Source organism: Lathamus discolor, chromosome 1 (genome assembly GCF_037157495.1).
Source record: "Lathamus discolor isolate bLatDis1 chromosome 1, bLatDis1.hap1, whole genome shotgun sequence".
Classification (NCBI taxonomy): domain Eukaryota; kingdom Metazoa; phylum Chordata; class Aves; order Psittaciformes; family Psittacidae; genus Lathamus; species Lathamus discolor.
Window position 1 is genome coordinate 156,493,968 of NC_088884.1, and position 16,192 is coordinate 156,510,159.

Here is a 16,192-nt window from a genome sequence, read left to right on the forward strand (position 1 = left end):
GTTAGGAGGGGATGGTAAGGTCCCTTACCACCTAAAAAGCTCACCTTCCGGATCCACCTAATGCTACCATTAGATAATGCTTTACACCATATAGGACAACCTGTGTCACTTCAGTCTTTGTGGTGTTTTGAAGGAACAAAGTTTCATTGGAGCGACAAATGTACCGGACGAGCATCATGCAGTGAAGCCATGTGGCACTGTTCAATAGCAGATCACCAGGAGTGTGTAGTATCCGTAGCACTAATGTCATATTTTCCCATTCTCGAAGCTCTGTGTGGTCACTCTTGGCACTTCATTTTCAGTACAGGGAAACCAACGCTCACTCTGACTAGGACTGCCTCATGTAACACACCGCATCATGAACAAACTGAGCACCTTTTTGTCCCCGCATTAGTCCCCTGAGCTTGTCCACTAGTGATAGACAAAACTGGGGTTTGGTTTGATGAGCCATGTTAAACTCCGATGAAATCTGTCCATGCAGATTTGTAAAAGATTGGCCCTGTGAAGATCTGTTTTATTCTCCTCTACAATGACATCTGACTGTGCTTTCCTTTGCAGGAAACAAACATCCTCCTGGATAAAGCAGGGACTGGAAAACCACAGAGACACCACATGCACGCTCTGCTCCCTGTGTGGGAGCTGGGGTAGAGCTGGGAGAGGACAGGCCCTCAACAAGGACACCCCACAAATGGCACAGCTCTACCAGGCCAAGGATGCTTCCCAGGTAGGATGTACTCAGATCCTCACAATGGTCCTGCCTTTCAAACTGGTATTTTAGCACTTTTTTTCTGATGTATGAAATGGAAACTATATAAAAACTGTATCAGAAACCAGGACCTGAGCAGTATCATGTGAAGGCAGCAGCACGGGCTGCAGAAAGTCCTGACTGCACTCTGCTGCCAGAGTCAGCCCTCCATGGTTCATGATTTGGTCCTAAAATTCAAAACTGCCTGCAAGCCTGGCCAATAGTGCCTGGTGAACCTCCCCTCTCCCTGTGACCTTGACCATGTGCTAATGAACAAAGGAGCTGCTGCAGTGTGAGTTGTGCCTGAGAGTTGAGATGGGTTTCCTGGCTTCTGGCTGAAAACTTTGGCCCTTGTTCCCAGAACTTGTCAGAATCAGGGAATCCTCCTTCTTCCACGTCACTCCGCTTTTCCCCAAGGAAAAGGGAAAAATACAGATGTCTGAGCAAGGAAAGAGGAAGAGAGAAGCTACAGACATGTACATGCTGTTGCGATATAGGAACTGGGGTAAAAATGGGCTCCATAAAGACCAGTACCATGGGATGCAGCAGCATTGCCTACTAGCGGCAGTGGGGAGAGGGACCCTCCAGTTGGTTCCACTTGCCACCAGCCCACTCCTCCCTGCAGGTGTATTTCTTTGGATGCCTTTCCTATTTCCCAGAATTTGAAAGGGGTTAAATCGTTTGTGTGAACCAACCGGCAAGAAGATTTGGGAGCGAATATGTGAAACCAGGGAGAAGGGGAACGAGCAGCTGCTCTGATGGGATGAGCTCAGCCTCTCCGGGAGTCCCAGGAACACAAACACGTCCTGCCAGCCACGGTGAAGGCAGTGGGACAGGCAGTGACTGCAGCACTCAGAAGCAGAGCAGTAACAGCTTCTTGCTGGGGCTCCATCACATGCATTTACTGGAGTTGCATGTGCCTGCACGCGTGCAGGTCTGCTTGAGTCCCAGGGTGTCTGTTACCCTACAGCTCTGAGGCAGTCACAGATCCCGGGAAAAAGGGAGGCTTAAAGAAAAGTAGTGGTCTGGGCAAAAACGTGTCATAGAAATCCCCAGGCTGGAGAGCAATGCTAGAGGCAGGTTCCTCCCTGCTGAGCTGAGCAAGTTCCACTCCGCAGCAACTCAAAACAATGTTTTCTCATTTCAAGATCACACATTGCTCCATCAGACAAAAGATTTTCCTGCTACTGTGTCCTTCCTCAAAGATAGGGCTCTCTTTACCACACACTGCTGTCTTCCTCTATCAAACACACCCAAGAGTAAATGTGCTGTGAGAGCACCACACATCTTTCTAATGTCTATGAGATCTCAACATCTGTGGTGTGAAATCCCTATTTGATTTCAGGTCTTCTCTTTGCCTTTTTTTCCAACCCCTTCAGTGTTTTCGAACTTCTGAAGGTTTAGGAGTTTCAACTTTTTTGCATAATTAGGAAATTGAAAGCTGTGGTTTATCTACTTGTTTCCTGTGAAACACAAAGGGCCTGAGAGCCTGGGGGGGTGTATGTGTGTGTGTGTGGGGGGAGTGTGCAAGGTGGAGGTGGGTAGATAAGGCTGCCTAGAGAGTTCAGGGGTGACTGTGCAGTATTATGAGGAGAAATTTTCCCCAGGTCCCACTGGCATGAAGGAAGACCACAGCCACTTTTGTCTGTGACTTCTGGGAAGTACCCCTCACACCCAAGGGGATGTGCTGCAGCCTGTTGTCACTGTAGCTCTCAGGCTGTGTTTCAACAGCCATGGCAGTCCTCCTCTTGCCAATGGGCACTGCAGTGCTTGCTGCGCACCTTTCCTTCACCAACATCAGAGATATTTTCTGCTGTTTAAATCCTTTCCTATATTGGAATGTTTGCCACAAAAGTGTTTAGTTGACTAGGAGGTGTTTTCAACAGCCACAACAAAAAAGGGACATGGAAGGTGTGAGGGATGGTCCATCCATGAAGATGGAGGTAGCACTGATGGAGACTTTGGTGCTCCCCATCAAAGCTGCCCTTTCCCATCCAGACTCAGCCCTGCCACAGGGCTGGGACTGCCGAGCTTGGGAAATGGCAAGCAGGCAAAAGCAGGCCATGATTTAGCAGCACTCAGTTTTGAAACCAGCTTTCCAGCTGCCAGAAGAAGGCAAAGTTCTTGTATGAAAATGTTTTCAGTTAAATATATCATAAAAAGTAGTAACAGATACTTCAAGAACTAAACAGTAGCTCTTTTCTTCCAGCAAAAAAACCCAAGACAATTACGGCCTTTGCGTGTCATGTAGCTGTTTACTAACACGCAATGTAACTCTAGGGAACAAAGTGGGGGACAGAAACTGGATTAAAGGAAATTTGTTGGGTTTTTTAACCTAAAGTGTTCTCCATAAAACTGTTATGCTGAGAGGATGACTAATGTAACCAGTGTGTGTTTTGAAGCGTGTCATGAACACTTTTTATGCTTTCTGAACACACAAAGAAAAACCCCAGGAGAGAATTAATTTACAAATCTGATTAAGCATAGTGCCTAAGTGGCAAAAAGCACCATACAATAAATAGGCTCCACAGGTAAGCAAAGCTTTAAAAAGATAAAACAGACATACTCTACAAACAGCCCAGATGTGTGCGTTTTGGGTAGTCTAACGTGTTTGTATTAATGTCAAAGGTACAGACAATGAAAGCAGAGGTCATGCTGACATATTATTTCTGACATCTGATTAATTAAGCTATCATACTGCCTGTCAGTGTAAAGCATGTATCTTAATTTGGGAAGCAGAGGCAAGCCTGTAAACAGAGGGATGAGTCATAAGAAAGGGGTTTTCTATCTGATGTCAAGACAGACTTGTACTGTAATCTTCAGCCAGTCACAGTGGACCAAGAACCTGACATCACCTGGGGCACAGTCTATTCCCCACTGTTGACCTACACAATAGGGCAACAGGGACCAAGTACCCCGGCACCAACTCTTTCCCCTTGGGTGCAAGGTCTGTGCTGCTTTGCAGGCATGACAAGGTCCTGCCCCAGCCTCTGACAAGGTCCTGCCCCAGCCTCCACTGGCACCGGTCCCAACTATCCACATCTTGACAAAAGCCACCTTTTGCATGGGTTCATTCATATTTATAGGTTAGTTTATGATAGCGTTTCAGAAGTGAGCAGTACTACTGCTCAGCAATTGCAGCTTACCTGCCTCCAGGGACTTTCTGAGTTCACGGGAGTTTGGATGTTTATTACAATCCCTTAGAACTGTAGATCTGGGGTGCCTTCAAACTCCTCATAGATGTTTGTTAGAAGTTAAAGCTTTAAGTTCTCATCAGTGCAACTCTGAATAGTACAGTTATCTTTTTATATATGGGAATATACTTCTACTAATCTCCTCACCCCCTGGGATAACTGCCAATACACATAAACACTTTTAAACAACCCTCGTAATTTCATTCAAAGCAGAGAGGTGACAGAGTGACTTGGCCTGACATAGACTTTCCCACGTGAGTGAGTGGTGTAATGCCCTCTCCTAGTGCTCTTGCGGTAGTTGTCTGATGCAGGTCCACCTTCCACCATCCAAATGGGAGGCAAAAGTGAAAATCCATCCCTGTGCGACACTAGTTGCAGTAAAGAGAATGAGGACCATTTTGTGGTGAAAGCTCTGAACTAGACTCGAGTTATCCAACTTACTACAGGTATATCATCATCTCTAGTAATGAGATCCAGGGGTTTCTCTGTGTTTCTACTTCCCTTTGCATAGGGAAGATTTATTCATAACAATTTTCTCATACCTTTGTCTGTTTTCTCCGTGTTGACCATAAATAAAGCTCTTTCTCACTGTGCGTAGATCATCTAGACTAGTGCAACCTTGGTCTCCTGTAGATACCAAGAGACCAGCAACAGTGAAAAAGAAATGAAGAGCTCCCAGTGCCCTGACAAGTTAAAAAAAGGTGAATCCATTAAGTAACACCCTGAAATTTCTTTTCTGTAGGCTGGTAAAACATACGCTCACTTACACAATGCAGACACTGTCAGCGAAGCAGGAAGTCGTGTCCTCAGCATTAAGTCTCTGTGCTATAACTGCAGGGAGTCCAACACCTTGGAGGTGGCTCAGGCAGAGAATCTGTGTCATACGAAAGGAGAGGAATGGAAACAGCGTGAAACCATCAGCAACAAAGGAAGGCGAACAAAAACAGGACAGACGGGATCAGAGACACAGAGCCAAGTACAAGGCAAACAAACAGACCTGGGGAAAGCTGGAAGGAAAACAAATAAACCAAGTAAGTTAAATTCTCCATCCTGCCCTCCAGTTACCTGCACCTTGCTACTGAAATTTTCTCCCAGTGCTAAAATCGCTGCATCAACACAAAGGACGTGGCACCGTAAATGACACTTGCATGGTAAACCTCTGCCTGAAGACTGCCCTTTGCAATTTTAGCCTTTTGCCAACACAACATTCAGCAAACACAGTGCTGTGTGGGTCTCAAAAGGCTGGGTCCTAATCACTGTATGCTACAGCATCGTACATTCTGGTCCCCAACAGACAAAGCAGCCTAAGCAATACTGGTTTTTGCATATGAGGTTGCTTTCAGCAGGTTGTGCCTTTTGGAGGCCATTCCCTCTCCCCTCCATGCCCTCACAGAAGTGTTTTGGGGTTGTTGAGCAAAGATCTTCCCTTTGCTGGAATTTAGGGCCTCAAGCAAAGCACCAAAACCCTAGAAGGTTTAGCTGGGAGGCGTTACAGGGAAGCCTCACATACAATCATTGTTGGCCAGACCTATGCAACCTCCTACTGCAATCCCTGAAAAAAGTACTCACTAAATCAATTCCATCCGCACAGTGAGAGTTAGTCTGCCAACACTTATATACTCATTAGCATGATTGATTTCCCATTATCTAATTATTTACTGCAGATTTCACATTTTCATGTTACTTTCTTTGCCATTTGTTCAAGAACAGCAAATGGCCTGTCACCACAAGGTGATGGCACTGAATTCATCTTTGTCCTGTACCTTGTATTTGTCTCTGGGTGCTTTATCCCCTGCCTGAGGCTGTAGCCAAACCTCTCACAGGCTTCTCATGCTGGAGATGCCAAAGGCTCCCCAAGTAACCCAGCCCAGTGCCTCACTGTCCTCATTGTCAGAACATTTTGCTGATATCTCACCTCCTTGCTGCCATTTAGATGCACTGCTTCTTCCTCTCGTGGATGCTGAAAGCTGATGATTTCCTGCTTGCACTACCTTTTACTTCACATAAGGAAGGGCTCTTGTTACAGCCATTCTGCCCAACTCTTCACACTTGTACCAATAAAACAGAGTGGGAAATGGTACTTGCTTTATGTGGAATAAGAAACTATAGAAGACAGTGTGAAATCAAGCCCATGATTTTTTACTCTAAACCATACATTATAAATACAGCTCCTATCAAGTGCTCATTTAGCATTCAGTTTCATTTCTCCACAGGAGTAATTAGCTTGCAATGAGGAAAATCTTTTAATTAGGCCCACAACATATTAGAGTCTGGTGCATAGCCTACCGAAATAAAGGAGAAGATACAAATTGATTTCAACATCTTTTGGGTCAGACCCAATCTTCCAAAGCAAATAGAGAGATAAGACAGCATCTGCTGACTATGCACCTGCCAAGTCTTTGTGCTGATCTCTAATTTTAGGTCTTACAGGCAATTGTCCAGGTTATTTACCACCTGGGCTGCTTTGATCTTCTGTTGAACGTAGGTACTGATGTATAAGCTCTCTTATCTCTACCATGACAATACCAGCCCAACTATCCTAGCAGTATGAGGTTCAGCGTCAATACTGATTCCTCCCTCATTCAGCTGAACAGCATTTTATTTACCTACTATCTACTAATGGCCTGAACTGGCAAATCTTGACTAAAGAGTCTAAATGCGTAAGTAGGACATGCTACGGAAAGAGAGTGATATTGTTACTGTACTATATGGGATGCACCTATGATCTTACCATCACAGATTCACCTGGATTCATCATGGCTAAAACAAGTAAGTGACAGAATCTTATGGCTGGTAGTAGATTTGCATCAGCCACATTAATTTTTCCATACTGGGAAGAGAACTCAGCAATTTGCTTACATACTTACTGCAGACCTATAAATATGTTACAGATACTCATTCTTTGATAAACAAACACTTGTTCTCCCACATACGTATGCACATAGCTTGGCTCCTGGAGAATGGCTGTATGAAAAGACACCTAATTTCCTTAGATGTCTAAGGTCTAATTTCCTTCTAGAAATTAGAAGGAAATTCTAATTTCCTTCTCATCTCAAAATGTGATTTACCCAGCTCATGTCTCAGTTGACTCTGGATGTTCAAGCACACAGGGGAGAACATTTTCTTTCTTGGCTCTTCATCTGTAATAAATGTTCTACAAACCAATGGCTGCTAACTACTTTGTTGGTCTCTATAGGACACATGAACTCATTCTTCCACATCTATATGGATTTTCAGACCAGAGAGCTACACAAATTTGTTGGAGCTTTTTCCTATAAACTCGGCAGACATTATTCACAGATCCACAGAAGCAGCTACCTTGGGTAAGAAAATGTTGGGGTTTTTTTTATGTTCAGAAGACAGATGCCATTGAGACTGTGTCACCGCTGACTTATTCACAGTCCAGAGCTGCCTGCCTGTCTACTTAAGGCAGACATTCTGTTCGCTAGGAGCAGACTGGTTTCAGCTCCACTTGCTAGCATGTATGCACAACCCTGCTCCGTTTCATACAGCGAGATAGAATATTCTTTTACTGGTATATGATGTGCTTACATCGAAGCTAGCTAAGAAGAATGCCCGACTGCAAATTTTATTGGATAAAGGAGAAATGTTTCATTTATCAGCTTGTTCAAACAGTGACTTCAGGCAGATGCCCATGCCTGCCCCCCCCCCCCCCCCCCCCGCCCCCGGCACTTTAACACAAAGTGGGTCTTACTCATGGTTTCTTCAAAGCCTCTTTGCACTGCACTGGTCTACATATTTTTTGGAAGCTTAATGTAATACAAATGTACAAAAGGCCCCTTTCCTATGCCAAAGGAACATAGTAAGACCATGACATGTCTGAGACTCAGATCTGAAATCATATAACAAATCCTTCCTCTGCAGTGTATCATAGTGCCAAACATGCCAGACTGGGGACTGGAACACCCAGGCATCCTCCCAGCTCTTGCCCTGCCTTTGCTGAATGACACTGGCCAGTTGTTTCACCTTTGTCTTCTTTCTTTTTTGTCTTTTAAAATGAAAGCATTGATACTATTGCTTTCTAAAACGTGCTCTGAGCATGACAGATTTGTAGGATGATGCTATCCAAAACTGCCAGGCATGGTTTAGGTGAAACAGAGCTGAGGCGGAGCACGATGATGGAGTAAATCAGTGTCTCTCAAGCTTTTCAATGTACGCCTCGATTCAATCAGTTAAGAATAATTTCATGCCTGATCACAGAAATGACTGCAGGGCCTGGCGGCAGGGTACTGCATGTGTCGGTGGTTGGTGACTGCTGGTGAAGACGGGCATTTGAGGTCCTTGCAGCCAAGCTCTCAAGGACACTAAGACACAAATGTTGTCTTTTATAATACAGCCATTAACAAGAAATGAATGTTACAAGGGACTGGCATTCAGTTTGAAGCACTAGGGTTTTTTTTCAGATTTGACTTCAAGCAGCTCTGTTCCATAGCATTTTATAAACCCTTGCTAAATCCCAAACAAAACCAGGAGAAACACAATAGTTTTGGGAAAGCCACTGATTCAAACAGTGCAGCAAGAAACTGGTGAAGAGCATGCAGCAAGCTGGACTAGCGAGCATTGCGTAGAGAGCCCACCAACCCAAGTGCAGGGGTGCCATTCAGGTCTACAGGATGCTGCAGCATCTACACCATTGTTATGACTCTTGGACCGAGCTCCTCCCCAAGCCTACAACTGGGTACAGTTCTAGGGGTATGACAGGTCAATGACCAAACCAGAAGGCACTTTGGGTGATACCGCACAGACGTGATTCCTCCGTGATACACAGTCCCTCAACATTGTAGTAGCAACTCATTGACCCTAATACTCCACATACCTTCATGTCACATTGCCTCAGCTTTAAGCTCTGAAAGCAGCTGATGGGCTGCCACACATCTTCACGCACTTTGAGCTTAAAAAAACCACCCAAAACTAAAAGCAAACCACACAAAACACAAGGGGAGGACTAAAAGCCACATGAGCACCAGCAGCAGCCCAGAGACACAGGGCCAAGCTGCTGCAGTGACATCTGCCACTTGAGATCAGGGATGGAGAATGGTCTTTGGCCCTGCTTTATTTGACAGAGTAGATACAGTCAGTGTCTCAAACTGGGCTTGGGCACTGACAAAAGTTACTTCTGAAACTTCTTTCTGTTCGACTTTCAGGTGTTTTGTTTTCTGTATCTTGGAAAAAAGAGTTAATGATCTGGATCCTAGGTGAGATAAGAAATTAAATGGGATTTGAGAAGGTGAGACAGGGAGCTGAAACTCATCAGTGCCAGCTATGTGCAGAGCCCCTCCTGTGTGGGAAGACAACTAACGCTTTGCTAATTATCTAAGCCTTGCAACACCCAAGGAAACAGAGGGTGGACTCCAAGGCATAGTGAAGGACATAGGGGTAACACACAGTAAGGTATTTAAAAAGATGGAAGATAGAAACATGCGGTGGCTGCAACGAGCCCAAACTGAAAAGCATGGAAGGCCTCATTATTTCTAAATTGAACGCCATACATGGGGAATAGCAAATAAAGTTGAATTATGGATCCCCAACTGGAGAGCTCTGCCCTCACCACAGCTCAGGGCAGCCAGCAGTTCTGATGTCACTGATCTCACATGCTAAGTCACACCACACGATGGATTTTGGAGCAGAAAGGCATCGTAACACTTGAAAATGTAAATACTGCCATTCCAATCACCAAGTGCAGGCAGTGAAGAACCCACAAACAGGTCAGGTTTTGGGGTGCGGCTGCTGATGGCTCTCCCTTCTGCTTCTAAATATACAGTTTTTCAAACTTCACCACGAAGTGACAGCTCACCCTTATCACCGAAGGCCAGCTGTTTCTTTAGCACTCAGCTGTTCTGCTGCTTGCTCCTAGAAATGGAAAAAAGCTATTTGGAGATGCAAATCTGCAAAGCCTTTGAGCATGTGTGTATCTTAGAGCCTGTCCTTCAGTTCTTGAAGTAATTTGGTTGATCTTCTTTCACACCCATTTTACACCTCTGCACCCACACTGACACCACCAAAGCTACTCCTGGTTCCCTGGCACAGATAAGATCCAGAAGGACTCAATTCTAGGTATTTTAGACATTTGTATGGTGCCTGCTGAGGACCTAGCCGAATTCACTCTAGGAAAAATGATCTTGGTAAAACTGCTTGACTTGGTACTCTCTAACACATGTACACTGTACAGAAACCTCCTTTGATGCAACTACAGGTCAGTGTGTCAGTGTTCATTTGGTACGAGCCAACCCACACACTGTCCTTCCTAAATGCAGGTGGGTTAACTCCAGATTTCATGAGTAGGGGCTCTGCGTGTGTGTGTGTGTGTGTGTGGAGGGGTGCATGTGGTTACTCACACACTTGTATTTCAAGCAGATTAATACAGTTTATGACTCATGAAGCCCAGAGCCCCCATGAAGAGAAATCAGCTTGCTTTTGTGACTGCACTGGTCCCTGAGCTACAGTCCTTACTAGAACTGCATGACACATACATGATCCAGCTGGCTTCAGTGGCCCCTTTCTTCCCAAAGCATCCTTTCCATGCCAGAAAGTGCCAATATCAATCTGGAATTGTGCTTGATCACCTGGAAACAACTGTCTTAAGAATACTTCTGTCCACATGTAAAAGCAGAAAGAGCAGTTACATGAAGTCTCATGGTTTTTACCCCATTGCTGGGTTTGGGTCCAAGGGAGCACTGGGGAAGGTGAGGGAAGCCTCAGCCCAGCAGCTGGAGGGGACTGAGCACCGAGAAGGAGCTGGTGAGGGCAGTGCTCAGTGGGGTGTGCAGCACAGCCCCTGCACAGTGCTCCGCTTGTTTGGACTCCTGTGTTTCTAGAGGCTAACAGTGTGCTGAGGAGGAGTGGGAGAAGCTGTTAGGTCGCTGTGGCTACCGTGGAGAAGAACAGTGCCTTACCTCTGCATCTTCACATTTTCTTTACTACGTGCTCTACGCATGTGGTCAGCCAAGGGCAACTTTCTTTCCTGTGTGGACAACACCGACCTATGCATATATGGTTTCATGCTATTTCATAACAGAAAGCAACGTCAAACTGTGTCTAAACCTACTTCCAGTTAGGTCAACAGCGAAACTGCCATCAATTTCAATGCGTTTACAGTGAAAACTGTGCAGTCTCACCCACATTTCAACAGTTCAAGCAGCAAGTGGAAAATGTTACAGCATTTTTTTTTTTTTACCATTGCAATCTATGCACCAAATTCTCTTCTGCCTTGTAACTCACAGAGTCAGACTTTTTCTTAAATTACAGCCACAACCCTGCTTTCTTCACAACCTGGTATTTTGTCTTATCCCTGATGCCTGGGCCAAACGGCGATAAAATGTGATCTGCATTTCAGCAATGTTTAAGGGCCACATTATACTTGTGTATCTATGGCAACAAGACACAGGCTAATAAATTATCAGGTGTAATATGTATGTGGGTTTACCACAATCCTGTAAAAAAGGTAACACATAATGCTTATTGTAAGGTGAATCACTATTATCCTCTGAAAAGGAAACCTTAGCTGACATCTTTTGCCAAGGAATAAACACACAGGACAATATTCTACAACACCCCTACATGCTGAATAGCTCTTACTCAAATAGTTTAACTAAAATCAATGGTACCACTTGTGTGTGCAAGTGCTATTCTGCAGGAGGACCGATTACAGGCTTAAGCACTTTTGCCCTGAAGATGTACCAACATGTGATCACAGCACAGCTTAAAACATGTCTATTTTAAAACTACTTGCTCATCTTAAACCAACCAGTTTTAGGCAACAGCTGTGCAGCAGCTATCTGAGATAAGGATGCAGAGTTAGCAGCACAAATAGGATGGCGTGGACAGGAAAGGTGCTGAGCTCCTTCCTGTTCAGCCTGTACACCAGGAGCCAGGCTATTCTGGTAGATGGCTTCTGTGTATCCAGATGACGAAAGGCAGCCGAATATGCTGGCAAGGGTTGGAAAGCTGGCAGTAACTCTGGCTGCATTTCCCAGAGCCTTCCACTGGTGCTTTTTTCAGCAGGTTACACTATTGTGTCGACTTTAGTAACTCTTTTAAATTTCCATGCATGTTTTTACAGTGCTGCTGTCTCCTCTCTTGCCTGCGCACTGTAAGGGGTCATGGATGTATGTGCCAGACACATTTTTATATCTCTGGCATCTCATTTCTATCATCTTTTTCATTCCGATTCATCTCTTGCCATACTTTGCACTATGCGAGCAGGAGGCCTTCCCTTCATTTGTACTCATATGCCAACATTTTTCTGACTTACGGCCCTGATGGTAAGAAGAAACAAACAGCAACATGTTTGAAATGTCAGCCAGCTCTAGAATCATAGAATCATAGAATAGTTAGGGTTGGAAAGGACCTCAAGATCATCCAGTTCCAACCCCCCTGCCATGGGCAGGGACACCTCACACTAAACCATCCCACACAAGGCTTCATCCAACCTGGCCCTGAACACTGCCAGGGATGGAGCATTCACAGCCTCCATGGGCAACCAATTCCAGTGCCTCACCACCCTAACAGGAAAGAATTTCCTCCTTATATCCAATCTAAACTTCCCCTGTTTAAGTTTTAACCCGTTACCCCTTGTCCTGTCACTACAGTCCCTGATGAAGAGTCCCTCCCCAGCATCCCTATAGGCCCCCTTCAGGTACTGGAAGGCTGCTATTAGGATGTCCTCACACACTGGTGGTGGCAAGAAAGCCTGCAGTGGGCAAAGAGCCACTTTCTTACTGTAAGATGCACAAGGCCTGATGATGCCCAGTGGCTTCCATTTGATGACACCTGGGGAGGAGGTTGTTTTTTTGCCCACAGTGCCTGCCAAGCTCCCTGGACACTGTCATAGGAGGTATCATAAAATCCCAGGACGGAAAAGACCTCAAGGATCATCTGGTCCAACCTTTCTAGGCAAAGCAAGACCTAGACTACATGTCCCAGCACCCTGAGCAGCCCAACCCAAAAGCATCCAGTGCTGGGGTATCCACCACGTCCCTGGGGATATTATTCCAATGGCTGATTTTCACAATAAGAAAACATTTTCTCATGCCCAGTTGGAACCTCCTCAGGAATAACTTGTGCCCAACACCCCTCATCTTTTCCATGCAACTCCTTGTGAAAATGGAGTCTCCACCTTCTTTCTAGCCACCCTTTAAATACTGGAACATGGTGATAAGGTCCCTCCTGACCCTTCTTTTCTCAAGGCTCAACAGCCCCATTTCTCCCAGCCTTTTCCCATGCAGCTCAACAGACCCATGACCATCTCCGTGGCCCTTCCCTGCACCATCCTCAGCCTATCCACCTACTTTTTTGTGCTTACCAGGGACCAAAACTGAACACAGCATTCCACGTGTGGCCTGATAAGGACGGAGCAGAGTGGGAACACAAGCAGAACGCCTCCCCACTGCCCTGCTTCCCTCGCACCCCTTGCAACGGTCTGCGGGGCGACCACAGCCCCGAGCCCCGCTTTCCTCCCCATGGCCTGCAGCGAGCAGCGCGCTCCTATTTGCAGGGCAAACCAACAGTTCTTACGGCAAAACCGCCGGCCGCTGAGGGGACACCAGGCCCGGCTCAGGGCCGCCTCCCCCGCACCACGGCTGCCCTCACGGGCGGCCGACGGGCGCTACCCCTGGGCACCCCCCACCGCCCGCGGGGGTTCCCCTTCCGGTGAAGCGGGCCCGCGCATGCACCGCAGGCCCGGGAGGGGCGGAGCCTCGCCTGTGCCCATGCGGCCTGGCGGCGGGGGCAAAGCTGAGCTGCGGCGGCGAGCGCCCGGGGCGGGAAGCGGAGGGCGCGGCTGCGGGAGGCCTTGCACCCTGCCGCCCCGGTGCAGGCAGCCCGCGGCCCTGCGGCAGCGCTACCGGTCACACCGGTACCTACTCCGGCCCCGGCGCGCCGAGCGCTCCCCGCACCGCAGCGCCTGGGGGCGGGCCCTCGCGGCGCCCCGCCCCTCCGCCTGCCTCTTCCTCACGGCAACGCCGCGCCCCCGGCCCTCCCATTGGCTCCCCGCTCCCTGCCTCCCCCGCCTCCCGCCGCACGGCACGCGCCTCCTACCCCATTGGCTCCTTCCCCGCCCCTTCATTTGCATGCCTCCCCGCTCACCAATCGGCGGCCGCTCCCTGCTTAACATGCAAGAAGCCTGCCAATCAGCGGGAGCGGGGGCCGGGCCACCACGTGCTGTTGCTAAGCTTCGGCTTCTAAATTGTTACTATAGTGGCCAGCCAATCGGAGGGCGCGACGGGGATCTGTCAACATTCCCTGCCCCAGCCGGACGAAAAGGGAGGGGGTGTTCCGGCTGCTGATTGGCCGGGCTGCGTCCTTGCGTCCCGCCCCCTCTGCGAAGCCCGAGCCGCGATTGGCTGCGGGGGCCGCCCGTCGGCTGTGTGTCAAATGTAGGTTGAGCGAGGTGCCTTATAACCGGGGGCTTGGAAGTCCCCCGCGCGTGAACTCGGCGCGGGGCGCGACGTGGGGCTACGGGGGGCTGTGGGCCAGGCGCAGGCAGCCATGGAGCTGAACTCTCTGTTAATCCTCCTGGAAGCGGCCGAGTACTTGGAGAGACGAGACCGAGGTACTGGGCGCAGGCGGGCAGTCCCTCAGTCACCCGCAGGCGCTCCCAGCCGCTCTCGGCCTTTGTTGTGTGGCGGTGGTGGCGGCGGCGGCGGCGGGCGGCCCGGGCCGGGCCGGGGGACCAGCCCTGCGGCCTCACCTGCCCGGGCACTGCGGGGGTCAGCACAGGCACCGCGCTGGGGGAGGCACAGTGCGCTCCTCTTTGCTTTAACCAAAGAAAAACACCCCGGAACGGGTTATTTTTGGTGACGCTCCGGACGGGGATGGTGTGTGTGTTGCAGCGCTCAGGGTACCTCACACTTCGCTGTGTGTGGCAGTCGTTAATTGTATGGCAGTGCTCCCTTCCCCCCCGCCCCCCCCCATCCCCCAGCGCAGCGTGACAAGGGTTTGCATGATCCGCCTCGTTTTTAATGTGCACTCCAATAATCCTCCTAATTTCGGCAGTTTTTGTCTTATTTTGGTTGACCGAGTTGTTATATTCTTTTTGTCTCGCTTCTTTTTAAGAGATGCCAGAATAAAATCCAAACAAATCAACCGGAAAAAATTCTGTTCTTTACCCTAGCGTTCCTGCAAAGGAGGAAAAAAATGCATGGAAAAAAATATATTGCCACTAATGCTGACTTTGTCCCTAGAAGCAGAACATGGCTATGCATCAGTGTTACCCTTCGATAGTGACTATTCCAGAAAGAAAACAAAGGCAGGCACCATGGCCAGAAAATCCCAGAATAACAGGTAATAGACGCACCGCTTTTTCAGAATGAATCGGCAGCTTTTCCAATGTGTCTAGCTTATGTGCAGTGCATACATTTATTAAAAATAAGAACTAATCCAGTGTCTTAGATTCCCCCATCCCGGTAGTCGCCATTTTTTCCCTGGATGGGCTTGGCTCTGTTTTGATCTCTCATATAAACACTGCCACGCGTACACCATCTCCTTAGTACTCACAGCACTTCTAAACCATCCGCCCTCATCGCTCCTTCTGCTCCGCGCTCACCGACGGCAGCTTTTACTGCAGATCTTAACACCATAATCACCACCCAGACTTCTCTTTGCATGGCACTAATTTCCCCCCTTACCCCCCCCCCCCCCCCCGCATTTATTTATAAACCACAGGCAGCGAACCGGCCGCCTCCCCCATCGCAGCCAGAGCAGATGCAGCCTCCGGTTGCAGCGCGGCGCTGGGCTCTCGCAGTGGGTGTGTGAGTGCAGGGTGGCGGGGGGAGAGCTGCCCGTGCACTTGAACTTCTCCTGTAGGTATTGAGAAGGTGCTGGAGTGAACTTGACCTTTTCGGGGCTTCTCCTGCACCGCCGGGTCGCCCACCCGCCTGTCGCATGCAGCTCCATCCAAGTGCATGACTCGGTTGTGACTTATCGCGATGATCGTCCGCCTTTTTTGTCGTGGTGGTGGTGGTTTTGTTGTTTTCCCCGCAGCCGCTACCTGTGCTGCGATGGCACGAGCGGAGGGCTGCTGTGCGCAGGCTCTCTGAAGCTTTGTTTGCTGCTCGGGCAGTGGCTGTGTACGTGCAGGAGGCTGTCTTACAGGGACAGTGCCGGCCCCTGCCTAGAAGCTCCTCCAGTCCTGTGCTGTGCCTGCTCTGCTTTGCTCTTCCAGCGCTGCTCCGGAGAGGACCAATGACCGTGTCCAGGCGCGCCTGCTTCGCCCCAGAGCAGCGATGCTTTGCTC

At 48.3% G+C, this 16,192-nt stretch overlaps 1 protein-coding gene and 1 long non-coding RNA gene across 4 annotated transcripts in view; both read left to right on the plus strand.

Moving 5' to 3' along the window:
* The first annotated feature begins 585 nt into the window (after positions 1 to 585).
* Positions 586 to 7,233, plus strand: LOC136007429 (uncharacterized). Its single transcript, XR_010609695.1, has 3 exons — positions 586 to 724; positions 4,777 to 4,970; positions 7,136 to 7,233. It is a non-coding gene; the product is annotated as an uncharacterized LOC136007429 (long non-coding RNA).
* Positions 7,234 to 14,338: 7,105 nt separating this feature from the next.
* The window catches only part of MXD4 (MAX dimerization protein 4), a 39,433-nt gene continuing 37,579 nt past the window's right edge, over positions 14,339 to 16,192 (plus strand). For 2 of the 3 annotated variants that reach the window (XM_065660675.1, XM_065660692.1), the window contains exons 1-2: positions 14,339 to 14,509; positions 15,141 to 15,240. In XM_065660675.1, coding sequence (XP_065516747.1) covers positions 14,446 to 14,509; positions 15,141 to 15,240 — 164 coding nt within the window. In that variant the 5' untranslated portion in view covers positions 14,339 to 14,445. The remainder of the gene's footprint in view (positions 14,510 to 15,140; positions 15,241 to 16,192) is intronic. The other variant, XM_065660682.1, reaches the window with a different exon arrangement.